The following is a 27,901-nucleotide window of genomic DNA, read 5'->3' as shown; positions in this document are numbered from 1 at the left end:
CAACTGTTCTATATTTTAACAAAGCAACATGAAACCAAGGAACACCTCGAGTCAGCATTAGTCATATTATTCAGCAGACCGCCATAAATAACACGTTTAACATCAAAGTTCACGTTTATTGACGCCATCACGCCCCATCGATGCGTCTAAAAATACCCGCGTCTTGCAGTCTATCGGTTTCCGAACGCACCTCCAGCCAGTCTGCTGGAGGCAGCCACTGCAATCGCAATTTTGCCGCGCTTTCGCATTTTCGTAAAATACTTTTTTGTTTCAAACAACTGAAATTATAGTGTTGTTTAAATTTATATTTAAAGGTGATATTTTGAATAATGATGGCGTTTAAAATGGGCTTGAGATTGCCGCCTTTGATTTTATTGGTATTTATTTGTGCGGATGTCGTGGCGAAGGATTCGGCGGAAGTGACGGAGCGGATTGAGACAAAACAGACCTTTAAGGTATTTTTTGACATTTTCATTAATTATTTTATCATAAGGTTTTTTAAATTTTTATTACTATTTATTTTAGAATTTTCATACCTACTAATATTTTCATTCGAATCTATAATTTGGAAAATATATTGATTGTTTTTAACATTTTTTTTTAAATAAACATTTTTTTTTAAATGCATGCATACTATACTTAGTATTACTTAAATTTTACGGTTTAAGACTTAATAGTGCACATTTTACTGATTTTAATTTAAAAAAAAACGTTGATAACATTTATATTATTTTGTTAAATAATGCAGTAATATTATTTTAAAGTATTTTTTTTTTCGCAAAATATTTCTTTTCTCTGTTGAGAGCGTTATAAAAGACAATATCAGAACAGTGCCATCTGTAATTAGACACCTTTTATTAAAAAATCTTCCTACGCAAATCATGAATCACAATATTATCACATTATAGTTGCGTAACAAAAAAAGCTTTTATTACGCGTGTCAAAGATGTTTATGACATGGACGTAAATAAACGGAACGTTTGAGGATTTATATAAATATTCTCGTAAATAACACTGTCCAACGTGGGATGGTCGGAAATTAGCTGGATGTAGAGCTAAATAATATCAGGTGTAATTTTTGGCTTGGGCTGGATGCTGGTAAAGTACATAAGGCTGAACAACTTCCACTATAATTGGCTACTTTCCTACTAGTCAAATCAGTTTCTTTTTTAGAACTGTCAAAACGATTTGCTAATATGGAATTTATATGAAAACGTGTGTAGTGTAGTGACGTCACATTCAACTCTCCTACTTTTTATACTTCCATCCGATTTATTAAATATAAATTGTATTTAAAAATAACTGTTATCTATGTTTTTCTAATAATTATCTGGTGCTTTTATTTGATGCACGGTGTGAAATAATTTATTTTAAGTATAGGAAAGTACCCAATTCCCAAAATGTCCCAGAAAATTCCAAAGAAACACTCCTTTTTTTGTTACCTAACGTGTAAGGAAATCTGGTGACAAAAAAGGAATGTTTCATACAAACTTTCTGGGACATTTTGGGAAATATGGTGGAAGTTGTTCAGCTTCATGTACTTTACCAGCATACCAATTATTATAGAAATCTAAGATGTGATCGAAATGTACAAACTTTTTGAGAATTGCTCAGGTATTTTAGGTACCTATTTAAATAAAAGTAAACAACAATTGTATATTTTCATGTAGTTATAACATTTATTGGTTAACCAACCAAATATAAAACCGCCTGGATCTGTCACTGAACGACCTAACTTTAACCTACATTATTTGATCATGTAATGTTTTCATCTAACCTCAACTGGGTTAAGGAGCCATTTGAGGGTAGATTTTTTTACTTTTATTGAAATACCTAAAGATACAGAGTATAGTATTGTATAGGTATAGTATTGTAGGTATAACGTTTCATTATTAAATTTAAGTAGATATTAACCCTATCAAACGGTACCTTTGAACAGGGCTCGGAACCGGTATTTTTTAAAAACCTAGAAATATCCCAATATTTAGAATTATTTTATGTTCTTGACGTAGGACTGAATTATGTATTTAGATAACAGGTTCGTATTATTAGATTGTTCCATTAAAAATAAAATAATAAACCAAAGAAAGATAAAGTACGTAATGTAATAATACCCATATTTTTGCGCAGACTCCGGATTAATTAGATAATTTTAACAGATCTATATAGTAACAGCACCAGTCATGGGACATTTAAGAGGGAATTTGGAGTATTTGTGATATTTCCCTAATACATGTGAATGGTCTACCGCTTAGCGTATTGAAAGATGAAAATCCTACCCGTCTTTCATGTTTCAGGCGTGTTGTATCAAAGATACTGCAATTTATTTATTTTATTTTATTTTATTGATAAAAATGTTTACATGACATTACAGTTAAACCAATGCGTCACGAAACTTAGACTAAAAACAATAACAATAAGTACTTATAAAAGCAACAATTATTTTAACAACAACAATAATAGCACATTACATTTGACAAATTATATTGGAACAGTTGAGCACCTAGCATCCATCGCCTCACAGAATCTCAAGCATTCTCTATACACTGCCGTCCATCGCCAAGCAAATAGGTCGCACTCAGGTGTCGATGCCAGGAGCGCATTGAGTAGTGAGAGGGCGCGGGGCAGCGGCGAGTTCCTGCGCGATACGGTGCGCGCCGGCGGCACGGCCAATAGGTCGCGTTGTCGTGGTCTGAGGGCCATCCTCGGGACGTCCGGAACAAACAGACGCACGAGACCAGAGACAACTTCGGGACAGTCCGACTCACCACGCAAGGCTCGGCATGCCGTGACTAAAAGTTGGTGATTCCGTCTGACCTCCAAGGAGTTGTACCCGAGGGAGCCGAGAAGATACTTTGTCGGATACAGGTACGGATAGAATCCGAATATTTTTTTATAAAGGAACCTTAGAAACGCTTTCTGAACTTTCTCAAGCAGCAAAGCATACGTCGATTCGTAGGGGTTCCATATGATCGACGAAGTCTCTAGCTTACTCCTTACTAGACCATTGTAAACCATTTTTATGGCAATGAGTTTCCACATACTTAACAAATTAAAACTATGCTATTTTTCTCCAGTCATGGACACCAAAGCTCCAGTAATGGCCCCCCCAGTAATGGACACTACTCTATCAGTATAAAATATTGAAATAGGTCATCAGATCTGGTCCATGTTATCATAATATTGCATTATCATCCGATTTGCATATTTAATTACGAATACAAAATTTCAACTCAATCGGAAAACGGGAAAGTGGCTCAAACTCGGCTACCAAGATTTGACCCACACTAAAAAACGATATTAATTTATCCGAAGTCCGAGCATACCTCCTGGTTGACATATTTCGTAACTACATTTTACTTCTGTATTGTTTAAACATGAAATGATGGCATGGCAAGCATCATTATGTAAATTTCCCATTATAGGAGGTATGCAGTTTTACAGCTCCTATAATGGGATTGGGCCAAATACCACTATTTTTTTACATCTGTGGACTCACAACATAGTATGTTGTATACCTTATCTCATGGTAAATGCAATTAACAAAACACATTTTAGTTTTCATCAAGTATTAATTAATTAAAATTTAATAAATTAACTCACCTCTCTTAGCGAAGTTGTTAAGAATTCGTAGTGGTATTTTTTTTCAGTGACACGACAACTTTTGGGTTGACGCCAATTTCTTAAAAAACAACCAAATTTAATAAAAATTCAAACTGAAACAGCTCTAGGACTCTTATTTATGATAATATACATGCAGTGTTTATAAACTACTTTTAGACACTTATTTTACAGGATTTGTGGTTTTTTGTCCCATTACTGGTTCCACGCCCATCATAGGGTACACTACTATATTTAAATTTAATAAAACTAGTCAGAAAATGTCCCTATTCTACAGAAGTAAAAGTAAACTCTTTATGATTACTGCGTCGCTTGCTCTTGACCTAATATAATATCGACTTTTGGGCCACTTTTAGTAGTTTGTTGCCCAATCTATTATTAACCAACACATGAACTGAATAAATGATGAAAATGATGACGCATTAAAAGGTAATAATGTCGAGTGGCCGATTTGTGGTAGTTTACACTCAATTTTCTCCTATCTATATAAAGCTATTTATTTCCATAAGATTCTTACAAATACAAAAGATTACGCAAAAAATTTAACAAAATTTTAAACTACATTACTATCTAAAATTAAAAACGAAACTAATCTAAATTAAAATAAATCCAAAAAAGGCCTCCGCGGCATTGTGCCAAAGATGCTGGCAGCATTCCCTCACTGAATCGCAATAGTGATGCGCTGCGAGAGAAAGCTGCCAGCTCTCTGGTCACCGGTGGTATCGACCAGCTTTTTGTACAGTTCCTTGAAAAGAATATGTGCGCTTGGACCCCACGGCCCCAGGGTCTCGACACCAAATGCCACAAAATGGTATTGGGGGCCGAGACCTTGATATTCTGTAACCTTGAATCAGATTTTTCCTGAATTTTTCGCCGTGGGAAAAATATGAAGTCAATTTCACAGGATTTGAAGCAGCCGGGTAAAAATAACAAGATAATGTGAATACCTATTTTAAAAATGCATTGGAATGTTCCAATGTAATTTTTAAATAAATAGAGCCGCAAGTAGTTAATTGCAATATAAATAATCCACAATTAGAATGAAGCCATTAACTTCAGTTTACGTCAACAATAAATATATTTAAGGTCGCGCGAAAGGTGACATGCTCATACGTTTTTGTTTAATTTTTTATATCGAGAGATTTGGCAAATCGCTCGATGGCAGAGGGCTATAACTGCGAATAACGAAGTTCGCACGTCGCGAGCATCTTTCTCTGTCACTCTAATTACGCCATTGGAGTAAAAGAGAAAGAGAATTTCGGTCTTACACGCACGGTCGAATCTCGCTCGTACACGCATATTATGTCAGTTTGACCATAGAGTTTTTTACATTGCTCAGTACGGCTACCATCAGTTTGGCATTGATATAAACGCTATCGTGAACGTAATTTACTTTCTATATATCTCTTTCGCACTAATATGTCAGTACGAGCGTATAGCCAGTTGTGGTAAGGCTACGGGAGGCACATTCTATTTCAACCATTTGTTTTGGTTTTGATAGTACCTCGAACATTTCTTACGTCGATGTGTGCATGCGATATGCAATGAAAGTCTGCGTGAGATGCGCACCAATCGCCGAGGCTATCATCAAGATCGTATCAAAACGAGAGAAAAATCATAATAGTTTCATAAAACGGAATCAGCCTAAAGATCACGATCACTCTTGGATCAGACGCAGTTCAGTGACCTTATTGACTTAAAGGGGGTTCCTATCCACTGCATTGTACTGAAATTGAATATCATAGGTCACTATCTCAGAATAAGAATTAAGAAACATTTTTTTATTTGCTGGGCAAAGGCCTCCCCTCGCTTCATCCACTCAACCCTGTCTTTTGTAGTTTCCCATTCCCACCAATATTTATTGTCACAAAAAATATGGTACTACATACGAGTATCGTCTTCTTCTTTGCTTAGTACAGTTCGCCATCAGATATATCGGAGCGGCCAAGGTGCTCTAAAATATCTCAACACACACTCTAGCGCCTTGACAATAGAGGCGTGCTCAGATATTTATGAGCGCCTTGGCCGCTCCGATGTATCTGGTGGCGACTGTACCTATACCTAGTTTTCGAACGCCCCCTCTATTACGCGGATACGAGGTTCCGCAGCAGCAGGGCGGTGGAGAAAGAATACTCACTGTTCGCACAATGCACATGAACTTTATTATCTAGTAAATAATATATGTTAATACAATTTATGGGAGCTAAAGCTTACGCGTCCGACCATCAACGCAGCCGAAACCAAAAAGAGAGGGAGCAAATAGAGTAGCAACATAGACTAAAGAACATAAGGTGTCATTCACACATGCGTACATTCATTGGTTGGTATTATAAGGGTGTACATACAAGATTCAATTTTCTAACACTTCCCCTCACACTTATAAGACCAAATGTCTCATGCTTAAACACAACATAAGTACACAGAACACTATACAAAACTAACATATGTTGTCAATGTGTATTGGCACATCCCTGATCAAAGGCTTGAACTTAATATAATATCAATTATATTAGTTAACATTTACAATAATGCTTGCCCTAAGTAGAGACTAACTCTATCCATATACACATTCGTATAATAACATGCTTTCACGAGACACAAACATGGACTGAGTGAAGAAAGAATGCATGCTATTTTTACGATTGCACATGTACATTTGTAAACAATATAAACGATTATATAATGATTTTACACGCACATAATGCAAACATGCCTACTCATTTAACTCTATATTCATGCTTTGAATAAATTTGGAATGTTTATAAAGACTCAGCGGTTTGGTAAGTACATCGGCTATCATTACTTCTGTTGGTAAGTATTTTACAGTTAACACATTATTATGTACCAAATCTTTTATATGATGATACCGTACATCTATGTGTTTGGTACGCTTATGTGAATATTCTTTACAAAGTAAAAGTTTGTGCGCACTCTGATTGTCATTGAACACAGTGATGTTAGGTTTCACATGTAAAATTTCAAACAAAATATTTTTGATGAAACATAGGTCTTTACATACATCATTAATTGAAATAAATTCACTTTCAGTAGAACTGAGTGCTACACAACGCTGTTTGCGTGATTCCCAATGTATACAATTCGAGCCTAACTTTATTACAAAACCAGTATAAGAGCGTCTATCTACATCATTAGCCCAGTCGGCATCAGCATATGCAATTAAATTCAATTCTCTACTCTTTATGAAATATAAGGAATAGTTAATTGTTCCCGCTAAATACCTTAAAATCCGTTTTGCTGCAAGCCAATGACTTTTATTAAACTTTGAATTATACTGACTTAAATGGCTACAAGCATATGCTATGTCTGGCCTGGTACAAACAGCTAAGTACATCAAGGAACCAATAAGTTCTCTGTAATTATAAGTTTCATCACATAAATTTTCTCCTTCAGATTCAAATTTACAACCTACAGACATAGGTGTAGAGACAGGTTTACAATTTTCCATATTAAACCGCTTGAGTACTTTCATAATATAGTCGCTTTGATCTAACTTTAATACATTTCCCTCCCTTACAACATTGATGCCCAGACAACTTTTTAAATTTCCTAAATTCTTACAATGAAATTCACTCTGTAGTAAATTAAAAAGATTATTTTTACAGGATTCGTTATTCGAGAAAATGTAAAAGTCGTCTACATAAAGCGCTACTACTACTAAACTATTTTTATCTTTACTTATATAGATACAAGGTTCATGTTTACTTTGAACAAACCCATTTTCACACAGTAATTTATTTACTTTGTTATTCCAAATTCTACTAGCTTGTTTAAGACCATAGATCCCTTTTTGTAACAAACAAACTTTATTTTTATGGTTATTATTAAAACCTGGTGGAAGCTCCATATAAATGGTTTCCTCAAGGTCTCCATTGAGAAAAGCTGTGGTCACATCAATGTGATCTATGCTTAAATCATACTCACAAGCTAAAGCAAACAATATTCTCATTGTACTATGTCTTACAACTGGTGAAAATGTGTCTTTATAGTCCACACCAGGGACTTGTGTATAACCCATGGCAACAAGACGCGCTTTAAATTTATCAAAGTTACCCGATGCATCTGTTTTGATTTTATATACCCATTTAGACTTTATTACGTTCGTATTATGTGGCCTATCAACTAATCTCCAAACTTTATTAGCTATAAGAGAGTCAAACTCACATTTCATTGCAGCAGACCATTCTGCACTAAGGGGACCAGTGACAGCATCCTTATACGATAAGGGTATGTCTAAACTGTGGACAGACGCAGCATCGTGCGCTACCATGGAGTAGTCTGACGTGTAATCAGCATACCTTTTGGGTTTTTGTGACCTTGTAGTACGTACGGGACGCGAGGAATGTATAGCCGGCGCATCAGCTGGGGGCAGGGCTTCCCCTGAATGTGACGGTCGCGGCGACAGCACTACAGACTCGCTCGACGAGTCACCTGAGCCCGAAGTAGAGCAGCCTGGCTCCTCATTCTCGCTTCCGGTACAGAATTCCTCAGAATCTGAAAACACCATGGAAGAATCATTAGGTTTTTGAGTACACATTTGTTTTTCACTTCCTGGGTTGCAGATTGGAATTTGCTCACTTTGAATAGACATTGAATCCACATCAGTTTCACTAGAGACTAGATTTTCATTACATTGACTAGGGATTTCAATTACATTATTCTTATTTAGATTCTCATTATTTTTATTAGGAATTCCAATATTATTATGACTAGATTTATCATTATCATTAGAAATAAATTCAAATTCATAAAATATATTCTCATTGTCAGATTGGTTAAAACTTAATTTATCTAAATTGTTGTAAAATTTATCTTCTAAAAACACAACATTTCGAGACAAGATCACTTTCTTAGGGTTCAACGGATCCAAAAGCCTATAGCCTTTTGTCGTTTCACTGTAACCAACAAAAATATAAGGTTTGCTTCTAGGATCAAGTTTGCGACGATTTTCTTTAGGTATTAAGGAATAGGCAATGCAGCCAAAGACGTGAAGATGCCTGAGGTCTGGTGTAGAACCTGTCCAGAGCTCTTCAGGGGTACGTCCCGACAATGCACTTGTTGGACTCCTATTCTTTAAGTATGCAGCAGTCATAACTGCTTCACCCCAAAAACACTTGCTGAGACCAGCTTCATATAGCATACATCTAGCCTTGTCAAGAAGAGTCCTATTCAGTCTTTCAGCAACACCACACTGCTGATGGCAGTAAGGAACACTCTTCTGATGAACAATACCTTCTCTTCTAAGAAAATCAGCAAAACTTTTGTTACAATATTCAGACCCAAAATCTGTCCGAAGAGTTTTAATTGGCAATCCTAATTGTTTTTCTACTAAATTCTTGTAAGTAATAAAATGTTTAATTACCTCGGATTTATGACGCATGAGGAAGATGTGTGACTTCCTGGTGTAGTCATCAGTCATGGTAACCATGAACCTCGCACCTCCAATGCTGTCTTCTTGAAAAGGACCTGCTACATCGCTATGCACTAGTTGCAAAGGTACGTGTGCACGTGTAGCCTCGCCCACGGGATACGGCAAGGCAACTTGCTTCCCAAGCAGACAGGTCTCACACTTCGCACCAGAAGTTTCCTGAAATTGTATACCAGTTGCAGGATCATCCCTTAGAGTACACATGCTTTTAAAGCTGAGGTGACCTAAACGGGAATGCAGAAGTTGAACCGGCAGAGAAGAAACAGCTACATTAGCACTCTGTGTATCTTGCCTATTATGCAAAAACATGGAAGAGTGCACTTCTTGCGAAGTCCCTTTTCCTTGACTACACCCATCCCATTCATATAAACCATTCCTATTAAATGCTGAGGTAATAGGGTTGCCATGAATTTTACAACTATTGTATATATTACATTTCTCTTTGGTAAAAACTACAGTATAGCCTACATCACACAATTTACTAACAGATAATAAATTAGCGGTCAAGTTTGGAACATATAATACCTTATTAAGTTTATCGATGACGCCTCCCACTGGCAGTTCCCCGACGCCTTCAGCCGATATAGAGTCATCGTTGGCCAAAGTCACTTTACTTCCTTCGCCCGGCAGCTCCTTGTAGTCCTTCAGGATTGTCTTGTCGTTGCAAAGATGATTGGAGCATCCAGAGTCCAGGTAAAAGGATGACTTCTTCACAAAAAAGGCTTTCGATGACTCGGTAGCCAGAAGCGACCGATTCTTCACCTTGTCCTTCCTATATTTGAAGCACTTGCTTTTTATATGGCCTGATTTTCCGCAGTAGTGACAAGTAACCTGTTTTTGTTGTCTGGGTACTGTGTTTCTTGCCTTGGAGAACAGGGCGGCTTCATCTACACAGGAAGATCCTTCCATTTTCCTCGATTCTTCTTGAAGAAGGCGAGATCTCACCATATCAGCGGTGAGGTTGGTGTCGGCGATATTTGCAGTCTCGAGGTTGCTTACCAGCGCGTCGTATTCGTCTGGCAGTCCGCTAAGGAGAAGTTCCACCACTTCTTTATCTTCTATGTTCTTGTCAATATCCGCCAATTGATGAACGAGCGACATCACCGCTTCCAGGTAACGGGACATGCAGTTATATTGCTTGTACTCTATACGATGCAGCTGCCGCAATAGCAGCACGCGCCTGTACAAACCTTTGTTTTCAAAAACAGTTTTTAGGTTATCCCACGCTTCTTTAGCGGTCGTCGCCTTTCTGATGTGTTGTAGGCACGCGGTCGAAACGCTGAGGCCGATGCGAGCCAATGCTCGTTTGACGTGCGAAGGGTCAACGTCCGTCCCTTCCACAGTCTCCCACAAACCGTCCAGGGTCAGCAGCATCCTGATCTGGTACTTCCATGTCTGGTAGTTTTCCGAGCCACGTAGCTTTTCGATCGAATGGTTAGAGTAGCTGAGAGGTTGGTTTTGATTCACCTCGGCCATGATGAATGCGCTTACCGGCGATCATAGGATGATGACCCACGTGTGGATGGCGTGATGGCGAACAGTGAATATATATCAATCGTGACTGGGCCCATAACCTATTACGCGGATACGAGGTTCCGCAGCAGCAGGGCGGTGGAGAAAGAATACTCACTGTTCGCACAATGCACATGAACTTTATTATCTAGTAAATAATATATGTTAATACAATTTATGGGAGCTAAAGCTTACGCGTCCGACCATCAACGCAGCCGAAACCAAAAAGAGAGGGAGCAAATAGAGTAGCAACATAGACTAAAGAACATAAGGTGTCATTCACACATGCGTACATTCATTGGTTGGTATTATAAGGGTGTACATACAAGATTCAATTTTCTAACACCCTCACGATATGAAATTGTCATCGCCTCTCGTTTTGTCACCGCAATATATCGTAAGTATTTTTACGTGCGTAAAACTAAAATAGTGGCCAATGGGCTTTTTCTTGTATGACGACATTTCGTTTTGTAAATAACAGTAGTAAACTTCAGAAAAAATTTACAATGTATTATTTTAATGAATTGCAAAAAAATTGTATGCAATTAAACGCAGTTAAAAAGCTGTGATTAGTCTTAACTTAATTGATTCATTTGTGTTACGAAAATTAACTTAATATGTAAATTGTATTGTACGAGTACGGGGCCTAGCCAAAACACATTTCGAAAAAAGATATCGCTAACGAATCGATAAAAAATGTATGGGAATGACAGGTACCGTAGATGAGTCTGTCGAAAAATATTAACGAATACAAAAATGTTAGCCAAGTTGCAATGTTGTAACGAAACGCAAAACTTTCGTTACCGGGATTCGCCATCTGTCATACATTGCCTAGCCAAGTGACACTTTTGACAAGCGAAATCAAATCGTTATCGCCTCCTAGGTGTAGCTACGTAGCGCGAGCTATCCCCTTGCAGATAACTTATCGAAGCACAAGAAAATACCGAATAATAGTGTTTGTAAATTAGAATTTGTAGTAAAAAGCATACTTCAACATCATTGTGGGCGGCGAACAACGCGGAAGTGTCGCTTAGACGCAGGCGCCGTCTGAAAAATCGCCTCTATTGAAACTGCTTAGGAAAGGACTGCTACGATCAAAGGATTGTGGGCCGTACGCAGCATTTCACCCAAAGAATCCAATGTGACCGAGGCGCTGAATATCTACCTATCTATAGTGACAGTGTCATGGAAAAATGGATTATGCACCCACAAATGCAACACGTAACAACGTCCCTACAAAGGTAAGAGTGAGTCAATAACTTATTCCTACTATACCTACTAAAAAGTATATAAAATATGTTATTAATGCTAAAATAACAAATGTGTTCCTGTTACGTCATCAAATATAAACCGATGAACGGTGTAGATTAAATTTGGTACCCATATGCACAATGGCAAGCACTTGTTTTTCAATAGGAAAGTGAATTGAATGTGTAAAGGCAAAGGTATATAGGTAAAGGCTTTACAAATATAGATAAAGACTCGGGAACAAATGTTCTTCACACAAATAAATGCCCTTCCCAGGACGCAAAACCATCACCTTCATAGGCAAGGTCACTAACAACTAGCAATATTGTAGTGTCATCCCATTTTCTTAAATTGATTTGAAAGGGACGAGACTACAGTGTTGCTACTTTTTAATTTCTACAATTTCTTGTCGGACTGTACAGTAAGCTCAAGAAGACTTGTGTTGTGGGTACTTAGGGTACTTAGATAACTATATATAGATGGTCAAACCAATTTGTCAGTCAGTAAGAACCAGGAAAACTATACTCATAGTTATCTTTTGGGTGCTAGTACTAGTATATGACAAAGCTAGTATGATTCTCTCCGTCTTTGTTTGAAATGAGACAGTCCTTTGTCAAACTATACTTAAATACATAGACAACACCCATGACTCAGGTACAAAATATCTGTGCTCATTACACAAATTTCCTTACCGGGGATTCAAACTCAGGATTATCAGCTTAACCGGCAGGGTCACTATAGTCACTACCAACTAGGCCAGACGGGCTGTTGTCATACATATCAATTATCAACCATAGTATTGAAACTTTTTCATATTATGAAACATATTGTATATGACTTCTTTTGGCAGGCACAGGTACAGTCAGCTGAAGAGAAAAGGTACCACCCCTGCATACAAACTTCTATGTAGCAGTGGTACCTTTTCTCTGCAGCTGACTGTACCTACACACTATATAAAAATAATCTTAACATATACTTACACAAAACATTTAGTTTTTTTTGTCATGTGACTGGTAGAGAATAAGTATTATAACCAAATGTTACAAAGTTTGTTGAAAAACTAAGCATTCATTTTGTTTCAGGTGACTTGGATATTCATTGCAGCCTTGGCATATGAACCAATACTTTGTGGTGCTCCAAAGCCAGGGTCAAGGGAAGAAACTATGTCACATGTACAACCACAAAAATATATTGAGTGTTGTTTTACTGTTTTAAAACACTGTACATAATATATGTACAAACAAGAATGCTTGGCTACTGATTTCATGCTGCCGGCAAAAAATACCTGCTGCATCTTTCATTAACAGATTTTCAATAAAATAAATTAACTTTTTAACCCAATCATTGTTTCATTTATTTATGGTGGTTACCACCTTAACTTTTGGTATGCTTAGGAGCAGATCTGCTCCCATGTATATACTTACCTATATTCAACTTTAAAAAAATGCATTAATTTTTAAAAGTTGTCTTTAAAAAACGACCGGTCTGGCATAGTGGGTATTGACCCTGCCTGCTAAGCCGATGGTCCTGGGTTCGAATCCCAGTAAGGGCATTTATTTGTGTGATGAACACTAATATTTGTTCCTGAGTCATGGGTAAACACCCATGACTCTATGTATACAAGTATGTATTTGTCTATATAAGTATGTGTAAGTTATTTATTTTATTTTATTTAATTATGATTGATATATAAATTACAAATTTTTGACAGGAGCATACAAAAGGTTAAATATGAACAAAAAGCAAAGACAGTAGGTAATAAAACAATAATATTAAGTAACAATATGATTTATTAGTTTTGGTTTCACAGGCAGCTTTTATCTTATCTAATGCATAACATCTATTCAATGTCCGCTTGACTTTTGTTAATTTCGAAAATGTTTGAAGTCTATGAAGTAAATGATTTCACTGAGGTTACACTGATTCGGGCAAACCTGTCCACAATTTCACTTCACGGTTTGAATCATTACTAACGCTTAAAGTATTGTCTCTTCTGGTCAAGTAAGCCAGCAGTGCATGTCCTTAGCACTGGTAACTGTCATGAAGATTGCAGCGGCAGCTTTGACTGTACTGTACTGCCAACTTGGCGAGGACTTCTCAGCGTGGAAGAAGAGCCCGCGGAGCCCGCTCTTGCCCGCTCTGGCTGCGCCGCCGCCTTGGTTGGGGCTGCGGGGACGACGGCTGTCTGAAATTGTTAAACTTTAGGTCAAAATTATATGCAATTAACAACACACTTTTCAAATATTACACTATATAGAGTTATTTTATCACGAAATTGTGATTAACTAAGTTAGACAAATACCAAAATATTTAATTTGCTTACCGATAAAACAATTATTTTCTCCAAAATTAGATTCGCTGTTCACTTGACACTCTTGACAGCTGACAGATGACGTTTCTTGACGGTTTTGAACGAGAACCACAGACAAAAATTAATTTTTACCGACTTGGCGCGTAGCTTGAGCGTTAACTAAAAAGATTGCCTCTTGGCTAGGTTATTATAAACATTATCGACCAGTCGCTCGCGAACGTAGAGATCGAATCGACACGGAGCGAATGTAATTTGGCTACGCGGCCTGTATACATCTGTGAAGAAATTCAAAAGTGTATGTGAAGTCCCCAATCCGCATTGGGCTTGCTTGGGGACTATCCCAAGCCCTCTCGCGCATGAGAGGCCTGTGCCCAACAGTGGGACGTATATAGGCTGAAATTATTTATTATTATTATATAAGAGCCAAGGGGACGTATTGGTGCGAATATTTAGAAAAATCGTTGACATCTGTTGTCCCATAAGTACTAGACTTAAATGAGCTGTTCAAAATGTACGATTATTATTATCAGTACAAGGATCAAGCCATTACCTACTGACGTCACGGAACCCAGAGATCACAGAGTTGAAAGATAGACAGAGTTAAAATAAAATCGCTGAGCGCGATTTGCACCCCACTAACTCAGGTTAACCGGATAAACCTGGAGTTACCATGGTTACCAGTACAATTTGACACCAGGTTAAAGGTTTAACCGGTTAACCGCGGGTTAGTGGGATTGGGATGGTGCAAGTAGCGCTAATAAGTCAAAATGGACTTCATGAAATCTTACGCCGTATTTACGCACGATACGCACACATTTACAACTCGAGGTATAGCAAATAACTGCTCGAATTAGGGCATAAATTTGAATACAGAATTTACGGAAACCCGGTAAACCGGTTTAACGATGTTTTAATAGGTACCCGAATTGAAGAGAAGCAATATTGAAATATTGAAATTCCGGTACCGGTCTGTTAGAATAAGCTTAATGTTGAGCTATCCTACCCAGTACCGTATTTACTATAAGGGCACACGGGGCCCGTGCCCAGGGCCCCATCCTCAGGGGGCCCCCGAAGGACAGACAGTAAAGTATATTTTCATCACACCAGCTCGGAAAGGCTTACTTTGCAGTTCAAAAACTGATAGCAAAGTTGCATTTTATTCACATGTGAGACAAAGTAATCAAATGCAAATTTTGAGTTGGTTTCTTATGTTTGCTGGTAGAAATGACTTTTAAATGATGATTTTGGATGATAGATATTTAATAACATTCATTTGGATTTGATTTGGTTTGATTTTGTTTGATATTTTACATTTAATAGTTGCTTCAGGTTGGTGAGGTGAAAAATGTTGTGTTTCACTCGGGGGCAAATTTTGTTTAACCCTCGTGCTTTGAAACCCTCGCAACGCTCAAGATTCCATTTTTCGAACCACTCACTACGCTCGTGGTTCAATTTTGGAATCTTTTGCTTGCTCGGGTATCAATATTAGCACGCAGAGGCGTAACTAGGGGGGGGTTGGAGGGGGCACGTGCCCCGGGCGCCGTCCAAGGGGGGGGGCGCCAAAATGGGCAAAATACCTCCCATAGAAAATGGACCAGCCAAAATGTAGGACACAGCCAAATTTTTTTTTCGCGACTTGCTCAGTAGGTGTAATCCCAAAATCTCCCTGGCAAGGAAAATGCAGTTATTTTTTAGCCAACCTGTATACAGGATGGTCCAAACCTTGACGTCCAAAAATTTTTTTTAGTATCGTCGTCGTGGGTTATCATAATATATATACCCCATGATTAGCCGATTTTTCGTAGTTTACGAGTTTAACTTTTAACTTTTGTTAAGAAATTCCGGGGTGAAGCTTTGCTTTGCTTTTATGTCTTCTAATACATGTTCGTGGTATTTGCACATATAACATGAAATAGCGATGGGGAAGTGACACCATAAAATAATAGTAGAAATAACAAAAGAGGACTTTTTTAATGAATTACTAATTTGGAAGCTTTCCACCTCAGTTCCTTTGACCGGCGACTCTGAAAAATTAGGACTATTAAGTATCACTTTTTTGACCTTTTAAAAAAACTTAGGGTCTAGCAGTTTCTAAAATAACAAAAAGTCCTTGAAATTGCTTGTATTTTATTTTATCATTATTTATTTTTTATTTATTTAGGTAAGGGCAACATCTAAGCTTGAACTCAGCTCAACTCAGCCAAGTGAGGATGCTGTTGTTTTAGCAACTGCGCCGTTGGTCAAGGATTATGTTACAAAAAGAAACAATAAAGTTCAATAGTTTTTTTTTAAATTAAATCATCACCCCAGAATTTCTTAACAAACGTTAAAAGTAATAAAAATCATAATTCGAAAACTACGAAACGTCGGCTAACGTACATATTCTGATAGCCCACAGCGTGAGAAATTTAAAAAAATTATGGACGTCAAGGTTTGGACCACCCTGTATAAGACATGCCGTGATAACATCGCTCGTTCTGTGATACTAGAATGTCGTGAAAAACCTGTGTCAGGTTTCGATGTGGGATCGGGACAAACTAGTCCAATTCAATCCCACCAAGACTCAATTTTGCGCGTTTAGGGCTAAGAAAACCTCATTTTTCAAGGCACAAGCCTTCCCATCTCAGGGAGTATTGGGAGCCTCGGTGTTGAGATCTCCATCAGTGACGTCCAATAATTTCGTAGCCACCTTGCTGGGTAGGCTGCGCTCGTATCCAAAAAAAAACTCGGTGTGCTCAATAAAGGGAGGCGATACTTTACTCTGGGGTTGACAGATCCCATTTATTGAGTACTGCTGTCACCTTTGGGCAGGAGCATCTGGATGCCACCTTGGACCCTTCAAATCAGTCCAAATGTACCTGTGAATAGTCTACGATCCCAAACTCACAAGCGATATTGAACCTTTAAGTCTAAGGAGATCTCCAAAAAATAAGTGTATAAGTTTTAAAATGGTCGGCAACGCGCATGTGACCGCTGACCATCAGGTGGGTCGTAAGCTTGTTAGCCACCGATGTACTAAAAACACTTTTTTGTCTCAATTAAAAGTAAACTGTAAGTAATAAGTAAAAAAGTAACTCTTTCGTTAGTTCATTTCGTTTGAGGGGAGGGGGGGGGCGCAAATTTGGTGCCTGCCCCGGGCGCCATATCCTCTAGCTACGCCTCTGTTAGCACGAGCAGTTAAACAACATCTTTGCCCCCTTGTAAAACAAATAACTATTGATTACCAATAATAAATAGAAGCTCATAGTAGAAAAATGTTAGGTAGTTTAATTCGCTTTCTTTACTTTCCATAAGGGCCCCAAATTCTTATGTGCCCAAGGGCCCCGACATAGTTTAAGACGGCTCAGGGCTATAACCCCGAAAATCGAAGTTCGCAAATTGCGGGGATTTTTCTCTGTCACTCTAATTACGCCTTCGTTGGAGTAAAAGAGAAAGATCCCCGCAATTTGCGAATTTCGGTTTTCGCGGTAGCCGCTCTGCTACCTCTGTGTATCTTTGGACTCTGTGTCGGAGTGTTGTTTTTGGCAGCTCCAGCGATATTCGAGAATTAATCGCCTCGCGCAGGTGTGGAGTTAATTTCTGCATTCAACAGTATCCATACTATCCATTCATGTTTGCGATTGGATTAAGACATAAGTATTTCGTTCGCGCCTTGCTTTAGTGGTCAAATTGGCCACACGTAGCACGTAGGTACAATCAAGTGTAAAAATATAGGTACACTCATGTTTTTTTCGTAGCCTATTTGAGTGTCCTGCTGGGCATAGGACTCTCCCGGCCCTTAATTTCCACGACACTCGATTTCCTCCGGCCAGTTGTTCAGGAAGCTGTCCAGGTCATCTCGACATCTCCGTTTGGGCCTACCGCGGCCACGTCCCTCTACCGGTATCCACTTGGTGGCTAAGCTAGCCCACCTCTCCGGATGCATGCGCTAGACGTGACCGGCCCAGTCCCATTTGCACTCATCATGCTCATGCTCAAAAATATGTCCCATAGCTCTTATTTCAGCGAATTAAAAACTATGGGACATCATTTCTCAACAATTCTTAATTTATTTATTTACTAAATTATGAAATTAATATTATAAAGACATGTAAAAAATACACGAATTGACTAATCCCCATGGTAAGCTCATGAAGGCTTGTGTTGTGGGTACTTAGACAACGATATATTATAGCGTGTGACAGGGACAGCACGCCCACGCGTGCGTTAGAAAGGGATATCACGCCTTGTGAGCGTCTTCCCGAGAGAACCAATCGCGGTCGACCCCCGGCTCGCTTCTTAACAGATTAAGCCGCGGGTCAACTTATGATGGGCGTGTGTGCCGCCATGTTGTATGGCGTGATCGCTGAGGGCGCTGCGCGCGAGTTAGTTCGGTAGCCGACGCCTTTGTGTAAAAACGTATGCGCGTATCCGACCCTACGAACGATCATAGCTTTGTTCAATTGTAACAGTTTTAGTATTTTAATGTGTAGTGGACTGTGTTGTATCGTAATCCGTTTAATAAACTGCTTTTAACTTCAGTGCCGACTATTACTATACCCACGCCCGCTATAATATTATATAATATATAAATTCTTTGAAAACAACCATGAACAAATATCTGTATCATCACACAAATAAATGCCCTTACCGGGATCGAACCCGGGCCTGTCGGCTTCATAGGATGATAGGCATATCATTACCCACTAGGCCAGACCGGCCGTCGCTTAGAACTATTTTCTGCTCGCAACTTCATCTGCATAGAATGATGATGATTGATGAAACTTTGGTCTATGTCCTTCCATCGGACCTCAAACTCTAGACCTAGTGGCGCCCCTGTAACAGCCCCTTTCTCAGCACCCATCATATTGAATTATTTCTTGTTATCATTGGCGAATTTTTGGTCACAATTTGCCGCCCCTAATATCTTGCTGCCCTAGGCCCGGGCCTACTTGGGGCAAATCCGCCACTGTCTAGACCACATTTCGTCTAAATCGGTTCAGCAATTTTAGATTTGCAATGACAAAAATTCTATTAAAAATATGTAGAAAATACGGCAATTATGCCACGTCAAAGTCATTAAGATAATAAATTGTACGGTTTAATCGCGTATTTTTAGTCACTCGCACGTCATGTAAGCTTAAACAAAACATCGCGAAACATGTCGCGTGAGTGAAAAAAAGACACGAATCTCACGACAGTTTAAATTCGATGTCAAAGTCGCTGTAGAGATAGATTATTTGTTAGACGGACTCTAGGTACCTTTTATTTTACCACACCATGGTAAAGCAACAGGACAAGATATTCAGAAGAATGAGTAGCGTAATCGACGAACGGCGTAAGCTCTGCAGTCAACGAAAACGTGATTGATTAATTACATTACTACCCATAATCAGAGTGCATACCGCGATAAACAAAAATTGAAATTTCCTTATATGTCTTCTTTATTAGAGCGATAGAAACACAGACAAAAAAAATCGACGTTTTTTTTCGCGGATGTTGTCGCGTTGTCAACATACCATTCAATCGCACGATTTGATTTCTCAAAATTTATTTTTGCTACCGTCATCTGTGTTCCCTGATCGATTAATATATCATCATCATCATATCAGCCTTTTATCGCCCACTGCTGAGCATAGGCCTCTCTTCTAGTACGCCACTTGTACACCATCTCATCCAGAAGTGACCCACAATCTTCCGAATGTCGTCCACCCAACGAGCCAACGGAAGCCAGGGCTATAACCGTGAAAATCGAAGTTCGCAAATTGCGGGGCTTTTCTCTGTCACTATAATTACGTCTTCGTTAGAGTATAAGAGAAAGATCCCCGCAATTTGCGAATTTCGGTTTTCGCTGTAGCCGCTCAGGATCGATATAAAAGAGGTTAAGGTCATAAATGTCATAATGAAAATGTTTCCAAACAACTTTCCAGTATCCGAACATATTGGCTCGTATCTCAACCCTCTCGATAATTTCACGAGCTGGCGTCGAGCCAGGCACATTATTAATATTTATGTCTAACGCGTCTGCGTTGAATTAAAACATGTTGCTGTTTTTTTAGCGCGGATTACAGATTGCAATGATTCAGCAATCCAAAATTGAGATTTTGAGGGCTATTTGCGCGTCTTAGGGGGCTTGGGGTGATTCCGATAATCCTTAGGGCCGGTACAGACTGACTGCACCCCGAATACAACTTTTATGGGAACTGAAAGACCTATTATTAATTAATGTATTTATTCATATAAACAATTGCAACGTTACATATATACAATAAATGCGCCAAACTGGAGTATACCCCTATAGTAGTAGTATAACCCTATAATGGACGTGGAACCAGTAATGGGATAAAAAAACATAATTCCTCTAAAATAAGTACCTAAAAGTAGTTTATAAACACTGGCTGTATATTATCATAAATAAGAGTACTAGAGCTGTTTCAGTTTGAAGTTTCATTAAATTTGGTTGCTTTTTAAGAAATTGGCGTCAACCCAAAAGTTGTCGTGTCACTGAAAAAAAATACCACTACGAATTCTTAACAACTTCGCTAAGAGAGGTGAGTTAATTTATTAAATTTCAATAAATTAATACTTGATGAAAACTAGAATGTGTTTTGTTAATTGCATTTACCATGAGATAAGGTAACACACTATGTTGTGACTCCACAGATCTAAAAAAATAGTGGTATTTGGCCCAATCCCATTATAGGAGCTGTAAAACTGCGTAACTCCTATGATGGGACAATTGACAGAATGATGCTTGCCATGCCATAATTTCATGTTTAAACAATACAGAAGTAAAATGTAGTTACGAAATATGTCAATCAGGAGGTATTCTCGGACTTCGGATAAATTAATATCGTTTTTCCAAACTTTTATTTAACTTGCCCTGTTAGTTAGTGTGGGTTCAATGTTGGTAGCTGAATTTGAGCCACTTTTCGATTTCCGATTCAGTTGAATTTTGTGTAAGTACGTAATTAAGTATGCAAATCAGATGATAATGCAATATTATGATAACATGGACCTAATCTGATGATGGAGACAGGAGGTGGCCATGGGAACTTTATTGCAATAAACCCTAACTAATTGTGTTTGGGTATATTAGAATTGTCTCGATGGATCTAATACAATAATAATTGGCTGTGGAAAGAAAAATACATTCAGCGATAAAAGCTTATACCAAAAATTGTTTTTTTTGCCGTAACTTATTACCCATTTCGATATTTAATACTGATAGAGCAATGTTCATTATAGGGGGCCCATTACTGGATCCACGTCCATTACCGGGGGCCCATTACTGGAGATTTGGTGTCCATGACTGGAGAAAAAAAGCATAGTTTTAATTTGTTAAATATGTGGAAACTAATTGCTGTATCTTTGATACAACACGCCTAAAACATGAAAGACGGATAGGACTTTCATCTTTTAACACGCTAAGCGGTAGACCATTTACATGTATACGGGAAATATCATAAATACTCCAAATTCCCCCTTAAATGTCCCATGACTGGTGCTGTTACTATATATACTATTGTTAGTAGAAAAGAAAGCATGCATTTATTTATTTATGTTCCAATGATTTTTTGAATGACTACACTACTACTGTCTATTTGAATGCCAAGAAATTTAAATTCATTTACGTATTCTATATGTTGATCTTTATATTTGACCACAACATCCGAGGACCTTGACTTTTGGAGGTGAAATTGCATGCATTTAGATTTTTTCTAAATTTACTACTAGATTGTTTTCACTTAAAGCCTCCTCCACACTCGTGCGCGAATCGCGGCGCGAAGCCGCGAACGTGAGTGTGGCGTCGATTTTCGCAGACAGCGAAATCGACTCCACACTCACGTTCGCGGCTTCGCCCGCGATTCACGCGCATAGTCTGGAGGGGGCTTAAGACTCATAGGCGGCAAAGACGATAAAAAAGTCTCAAATAAAGTCGAGTCTTCAAGACTTACGAGTCTTGAGGGCTCAAGTTTAAGCCTAAAAATAAGCGTTATTCACAACACTGATTTTCATAGTCCAGTTTTGTGACTGTTAATACGCTCAATGCAGACGAAATGTCGAGGTAAACAAATAAAAATATATCTACACGGCTACACCTACACATGACTATACTGCAAAACGTAATTCAAGGCCAAAAAAAGTAAGACAATGTTGCCACTGCAATAATTTGTTTGTAAAATAGTAAATTAATTTTGATAAATAATCACGCTAAGATAATTCATTTATTAGTAATTTTACTCCTACTCCTACAATTGAAAAAAGTACTTTTAGTTACTTATTTTTACATAAATACAAGACGCGCTAGTAAAAAAAGTGGCAACATTTCTTCCTTTTTTGGTCTTGAATTACGTTTTGCAGTTTAATAAATCGTAAAAGTTTAATTAAATCTACTTCGTAATTTCCCCAAAGCACCTCGAATGTAGACGATGTTATATATGTTTACTTTCCCAAGAGAAATAAAAATGTTTATTTTTCATAGTAATTATATAAAATTGATGCTGTCTAGATTTATTTTGTCTTACTATTTCTGTTTCTAGGTTTTGTTTTGTAAACATAAACTACATAGTGTTTACGTTTAGTGACTTTAGTTATCAAATAAAGTTACTGACATTACGGTAACTCGCATTCCAAGGGTTCCGTACATTAAGTCCCACTCACGCTTGACTGCACATTTCTAATAGGTTTTCCTGTCATCTATTGGTAAAGAACTATATTGTGTGTATCATTTCGCTTTTTAAAGACTCGAACCTTTAAGACTCTCGAGGCTTAACGCCTCAAAGGCGGCAAAGACGATTTCTTACATCCATACGCGTAATATAAATAAATACAATTCTCAAATAAAATCGAGTCTTCAAGACTTACGAGTCTTGAGGGCTCGAGTTTAAGCCTAAAAATAAGCGTTATTCACAACACTGATTTTCATAGACCAGTTTTGTGACTGTTAATACGCTCAATGCAGACGAAATGTCGAGGTAAACAAATAAAATATATACCTACACGGCTACACCTCGTAATTCAAGGCCAAAAAAAGTAAGACAATGTTGCCACTGCAATAATTTGTTTGTAAAATAGTAAATTAATTTTGATAAATAATCACGCTAAGATAATTCATTTATTAGTAATTTTACTCCTGCAATTTAAAAAAGTACTTTTAGTTACTTATTTTTACATAAATACAAGACGCGCTAGTAGAAAAAGAGGCAACATTTCTTCCTTTTTTGGTCTTGAATTACGTTTTGCAGTTTAATAAATCATAAAAGTTTAATTAAATCTACTTCGTAATTGCCCCTAAGCACCTCGGATCTAGACGATGTTATTGATTACTCTCCCAAGAGAAATAAAGATGTTTATTTTTGATCGTAATTATATAAAATTGATTCTGTCTAGATTTATTTTGTCTTACTATTTCTGTTTCTAGGTTTTGTTTTGTAAACATGAACTATACATATAGTGTTTACGTTTAGTGACTTTTGTTATCAAATAAAATTACTGACATTACGGCAACTCGTATTCCACGGATTCCGTACATTAAGTCCCACTCACGCTTGACTGCACATTTCTAATTTAGGTTTTCCTGTCATCTATTGGTAAAGAAGTTAAAGAACTATTTTGTGTATTTTTTTCAAAATTTTAGACTCAGTAAGTAGTTTCGGAGATTAAGAATTGAGGATGGGAAACCGAGCTAGTGTTTAATTTTCAAAAGCAAAACATGCTGGGCTTAGTCACAGAATGAATAATAGTACTACCGTACAGAAAGGAAACTTCCTACAAAACCGAAGTTTGACAGCGGTTCAGGGTCGAATCTTCCTATCCCTTTCTAATATATGGCACTATCCCTTTCGGCTATTTAGGATTGTCAAAATTCAAGTGATTAACTTATCTGTGGTAGTGCACGCAAAAGGAAGTCAAGTGGTGCCAAGTTGCCAACCCTAATTATTGCTCGGAGCAATGCTGAGCCGAGTGGAGCCGAGTTTGTCCGATCTCAGGAGTTTCGCACCCCTTGTTTAGTGTCTACCCAAACAGCGTTTATTAACAGCTTTAGGTATTAATTTGTTTTCTTTTCAGGCCAACACCGGCGCCCCGCTGATGTTCGCAGACGAACTAAAACAGACGCTGGAGAAGTACCTCTTCGGGATGTGTCCGAGCGGCTACAAGGTATGTTCACATAGCTTAATATACAGACAAAACATCCTCCAGACTTAGCATAGTCGCGCTACCCCCTCTGCCACGCATACGGTAATTTTACTTCATGTTCGAGTCGAAAGTGTCTGTGTGACGTCCGTGTCTTTGAACGGACCAATCACGGCACGGGACTTCGCTCACCTCGTCCCGCTCACCCCCGCATTTTTGGCATCATCGGTTGCATGAAATAATTGCTCTAAACTCGGTCTATGGCTTAATATAGACCTTATCGCTGTGTGATAAGTTCTAAGTTCAGTCAGTGTCAGTAGGTACCAATTAGAGTAGTGGATAAAACAACGAGCCTATACAGGGTGCTCTCGAGGAATGCGAGATATTTTAACAACGCATTTCTGAGGTCAAAAGAAGGAAGAAATGTAATATGAGTTTAGGTCAATTTCGCCAAAACAAATTTTTTTTGGTTTGGATTTTCAATTTTTTGAACGTATTTGTACATAATAAGTAAATGTTATTAGTAAACTTGTCACTTAAAATGGATTTTTTGTAAAACCTAGTTTTTGCAAAGTGTTACTTGTCACTTTTTGACATCTAGGTATCAATAAGGATAGACTACGTCCCATAGTAGCAACATCGCCATCAAAAAGGCGTTTAGCTTTGTTGTTTTTTTTTAACTACATACCTAACTAACAGAGCGCTGGTGGCCTAGCGGTAAGAGCGTGCGACTTTCAATCCGGAGGTCGCGGGTTCAAACCCCGGCTCGTACCTACAATGAGTTTTTCGGAACTTATGTACGAAATATCATTTGATATTTACCAGTCGCTTTTCGGTGAAGGAAAACATCGTGAGGAAACCGGACTAATCCCAATAAGGCCTAGTTTACCCTCTGGGTTGGAAGGTCAGATGGCAGTCGCTTTCGTAAAGACTAGTGCCTACGCCAATTCTTGGGATCAATCTTGGGGCCAATCGGACCCCAGGCTCCCATGAGCCGTGGCAAAATGCCGGGACTACGCGAGGAAGATGATGATCTAACTCTGAAACTAGGCGAATTTCTGAATTTCCTTAGTTTCGTCCCCTCATGAAAGTCATGAAGAAAGTTTGTCGACCACTGGTGTAGATAATTTTGACGCTTGGTCTGATCCGTCGTCGTGGATATCGTTCGACTTGTAAATACCGTCCGGCGGCGGACTGTTAATCAGTGGGCCCCTGTAGTAACTTTCAAATACTACATTTAGGTATATTTCAAAGAAACCATGACTTCTGGAAATAACTTTAATGGCGTGTTTAATGGTCAGCGGTCGTTCTGAAGTGTTTTCAAATGTCCGCATTTACGGCTTTATAATGGCCGTTTCTAGTTTATTTCGACCAGAGTTAAAGTAGCTGTCAATAGGGAGTATTACTGCAATGTTCTGCCGCCAGAGTGCAGCACTAATTTGTTTTTGCAAACATAGAGTAACTAACACACTAACACTAACTAGAGTAACATACATACTAGGCCTTAAGTAAACACTTTTTTGACAATTTTTTACTATGACATTGATGCATCAAGGCAGTTTGTTTACAGGTGGCCTACCGCGATACGCGAAAATCGAAATCTGCCTCTCTATCGATCGAATAAGCAAGAGTGATAGAGAGGCAGAAACCGAACTTTCGACTGTCGTGTTTCACGGTAGGCCATGTGACCACGGGCCCTCTACACAGAGTCCGGCTACACACGTAACGATAAATCGTAGCGATAAAACTGTGCAGTCCGAACTGCGCAGTTTTTTCTGCCGTGTGTATGACAAATCGTTACAATAATCGACAACGATGTGTCATACACCTGGCAGATAAAACTGCGCAGTTCGGACTGCACAGTTTTATCGCTACGATTTATCGTTACGTGTGTAGCCGGGGTATATTCCCTATTGTTCAGTTTATGGGCTTTACAGACCGTGCAACCAATAGTTACACAACTTTTATAAATCTAGGTAGATTTTAGTAATGCTGGATATTTATTAAAACAGAGATTAAACAAATGATCATAAGTCTAAACCTAAATTAGCCTGCGGCATTTAGTACAATACCTATATAACGCACACAAACCAAAAAAAGACGTGCTTAGGTGTTCTAATAACTGATTAAAAATGTTTTGCCCGAACAGCGCCATCTAGGTACTTCAGCTGTCATATTTGCCTCTGCAATATTTTGCACTACTTTCCCTTGTCTGACCTTTAGCTAACCAAAAATAAAACAAAATCTAACTAGACTGGAATCACCCTATCGCACTCTATCATAACTCTTTCTATTCTTCAGTAGAGCTAAATAACCTTGCGTAATGTAGTATCTTTCGCAGATGCCGAAGCCGAAGAACGCCACCAGTGTCAGCTGCGACCTCGACACGGAGCAGCAAGACCTCGCTGGGAGGTACGTTCTATCTACCTATCTATGTAGCCCCTTTGTTCTGAGTTAGAGTATATCTCTAAGCTCATGTGCCGCTTGGCAAAGGCCTCCTCTAGCTCTTTCCATTGAGGTCTGTCGTGGGCCATCTTCTCCAGTTCGGGTCTCCTCTGGCTCCGTGTACAGCCTCTTGGGTACCAATCCGTTACAGTCTTACGTGTAAAATTATAGATCCAGAGATAAAGGGGGAGGGGGAGGGATTGGTCGGACAGACAGACAGACAGACGCACGGTGAGTGATCCTGTAAGGCAGCGGTCGGCAATCTTTTAGCAGCCAAGGGCCACATAGTAGTTAACGGAGGTGACGCGGGCCGTTCTTTGTTAATATTTAAATGACTTTATGAGACATTGTCACTATTACATACAAAATAGCCAAGGCGGCTCTCGGGCCGCAAGTGACAGGTTCACGAGCCGCATGCGGCCCGCGAGCCCCAGGTTGCCGACCGCTGCTATAAGGGTTCCGTTTTTTTCCTTTTGAGGTCGGGATGGATCAACATATTAAGCAAATAGTGTCAATTAAAAATAAAAAAACAACTAAGTTCTCCTATTAACATCTCTTATCTCTTCAACAGATTAGCAGCCCTAGCGCTCCGAGCGCACTCGGCCGGCCGCGGCGACTGCTCGCGGCTCGGCGTCGCGCTCGCCAACACGTTCGGCGAGCTTGCTCGCACCGCCGCCAACAGACACGCGCTTAGCCAAGGTAAAGTCATAGGCCTCATTCGCACGGCAGCTTTTTCAACGCGCGTTAAAAAAGCGTTTGAATGACACAAATGGATAGCCATGTATGTATTCACACGACAGCGGTGGCGCTTTTTATCAAGCGTTGTTGGATTTTCGACTTTAAGCCTTGGTCGTTTAATCGAATTTGAAGTGCGAGCAGATTCTAGCGCTTTTTTAACGCGCGTTGGAAAAGCTGCCGTGCGAATGGGGGCATAAGGCCCCTGTACACAATGGGCAAGAGCCTGATAAAACTGAGCTACCGACATCCACCTACTTATGAAAATTTTGTTTAGAAACTGACAAATAAAACTTTGTCCACAGCAGCCACAAACGAAGCGAACAAGAAACGCAAGCTCTCCAAGAGCCAGAAAGCTAAGATTCAAGCGAAGCAGCGGACCGCGCTGGCCGTTAAGAAGAAGGCTGCCGCGTTAGCTGCCGCCGCGGCTGCTAAAATCTCCGCGTAGATACTAGCTTTTACTTTAA

At 38.8% G+C, this 27,901-nt stretch overlaps 2 protein-coding genes across 3 annotated transcripts in view; both read left to right on the top strand.

Annotated features, from left to right (window-relative positions):
• Window positions 1-27,901, top strand: part of LOC134676429 (zinc finger protein 722-like) — a 144,036-nt gene that overhangs the window by 99,603 nt on the left and 16,532 nt on the right. The gene's annotated exons all lie outside the window — the stretch shown is intronic.
• Window positions 57-27,901, top strand: LOC134676426 (uncharacterized). Of its 2 annotated transcripts, none has more exons than XM_063534818.1 (5): window positions 57-455; window positions 24,189-24,278; window positions 26,584-26,666; window positions 27,271-27,398; window positions 27,740-27,901. In XM_063534818.1, exons 1-5 carry the CDS (start codon window positions 330-332, stop codon window positions 27,880-27,882), a joined length of 570 nt encoding a protein of 189 aa, XP_063390888.1. In that variant the 5' UTR covers window positions 57-329; the 3' UTR covers window positions 27,883-27,901. The 2 variants fall into 2 exon arrangements, with proteins under 2 accessions (XP_063390888.1, XP_063390889.1); XM_063534819.1 differs by having other exon boundaries at window positions 59-455; window positions 26,596-26,666.

Source organism: Cydia fagiglandana, chromosome 24 (genome assembly GCF_963556715.1).
Source record: "Cydia fagiglandana chromosome 24, ilCydFagi1.1, whole genome shotgun sequence".
Taxonomy (NCBI): domain Eukaryota; kingdom Metazoa; phylum Arthropoda; class Insecta; order Lepidoptera; family Tortricidae; genus Cydia; species Cydia fagiglandana.
Note: the sequence above shows the minus strand (reverse complement) of the source record. Positions and strands in the feature narration are given on the sequence as shown.

Coding starts and splice junctions, on each gene's coding strand:
- LOC134676426 (XM_063534818.1), top strand. CDS start 330: ATGATGGCGTTTAAAATGGGCTTGAGATTGCCGCCTTTGATTTTATTG. Junction 456..24,188: donor AGACAAAACAGACCTTTAAG/GTATTTTTTGAC, acceptor TTTTCTTTTCAG/GCCAACACCGGCGCCCCGCT. Junction 26,667..27,270: donor CAGCAAGACCTCGCTGGGAG/GTACGTTCTATC, acceptor TCTCTTCAACAG/ATTAGCAGCCCTAGCGCTCC.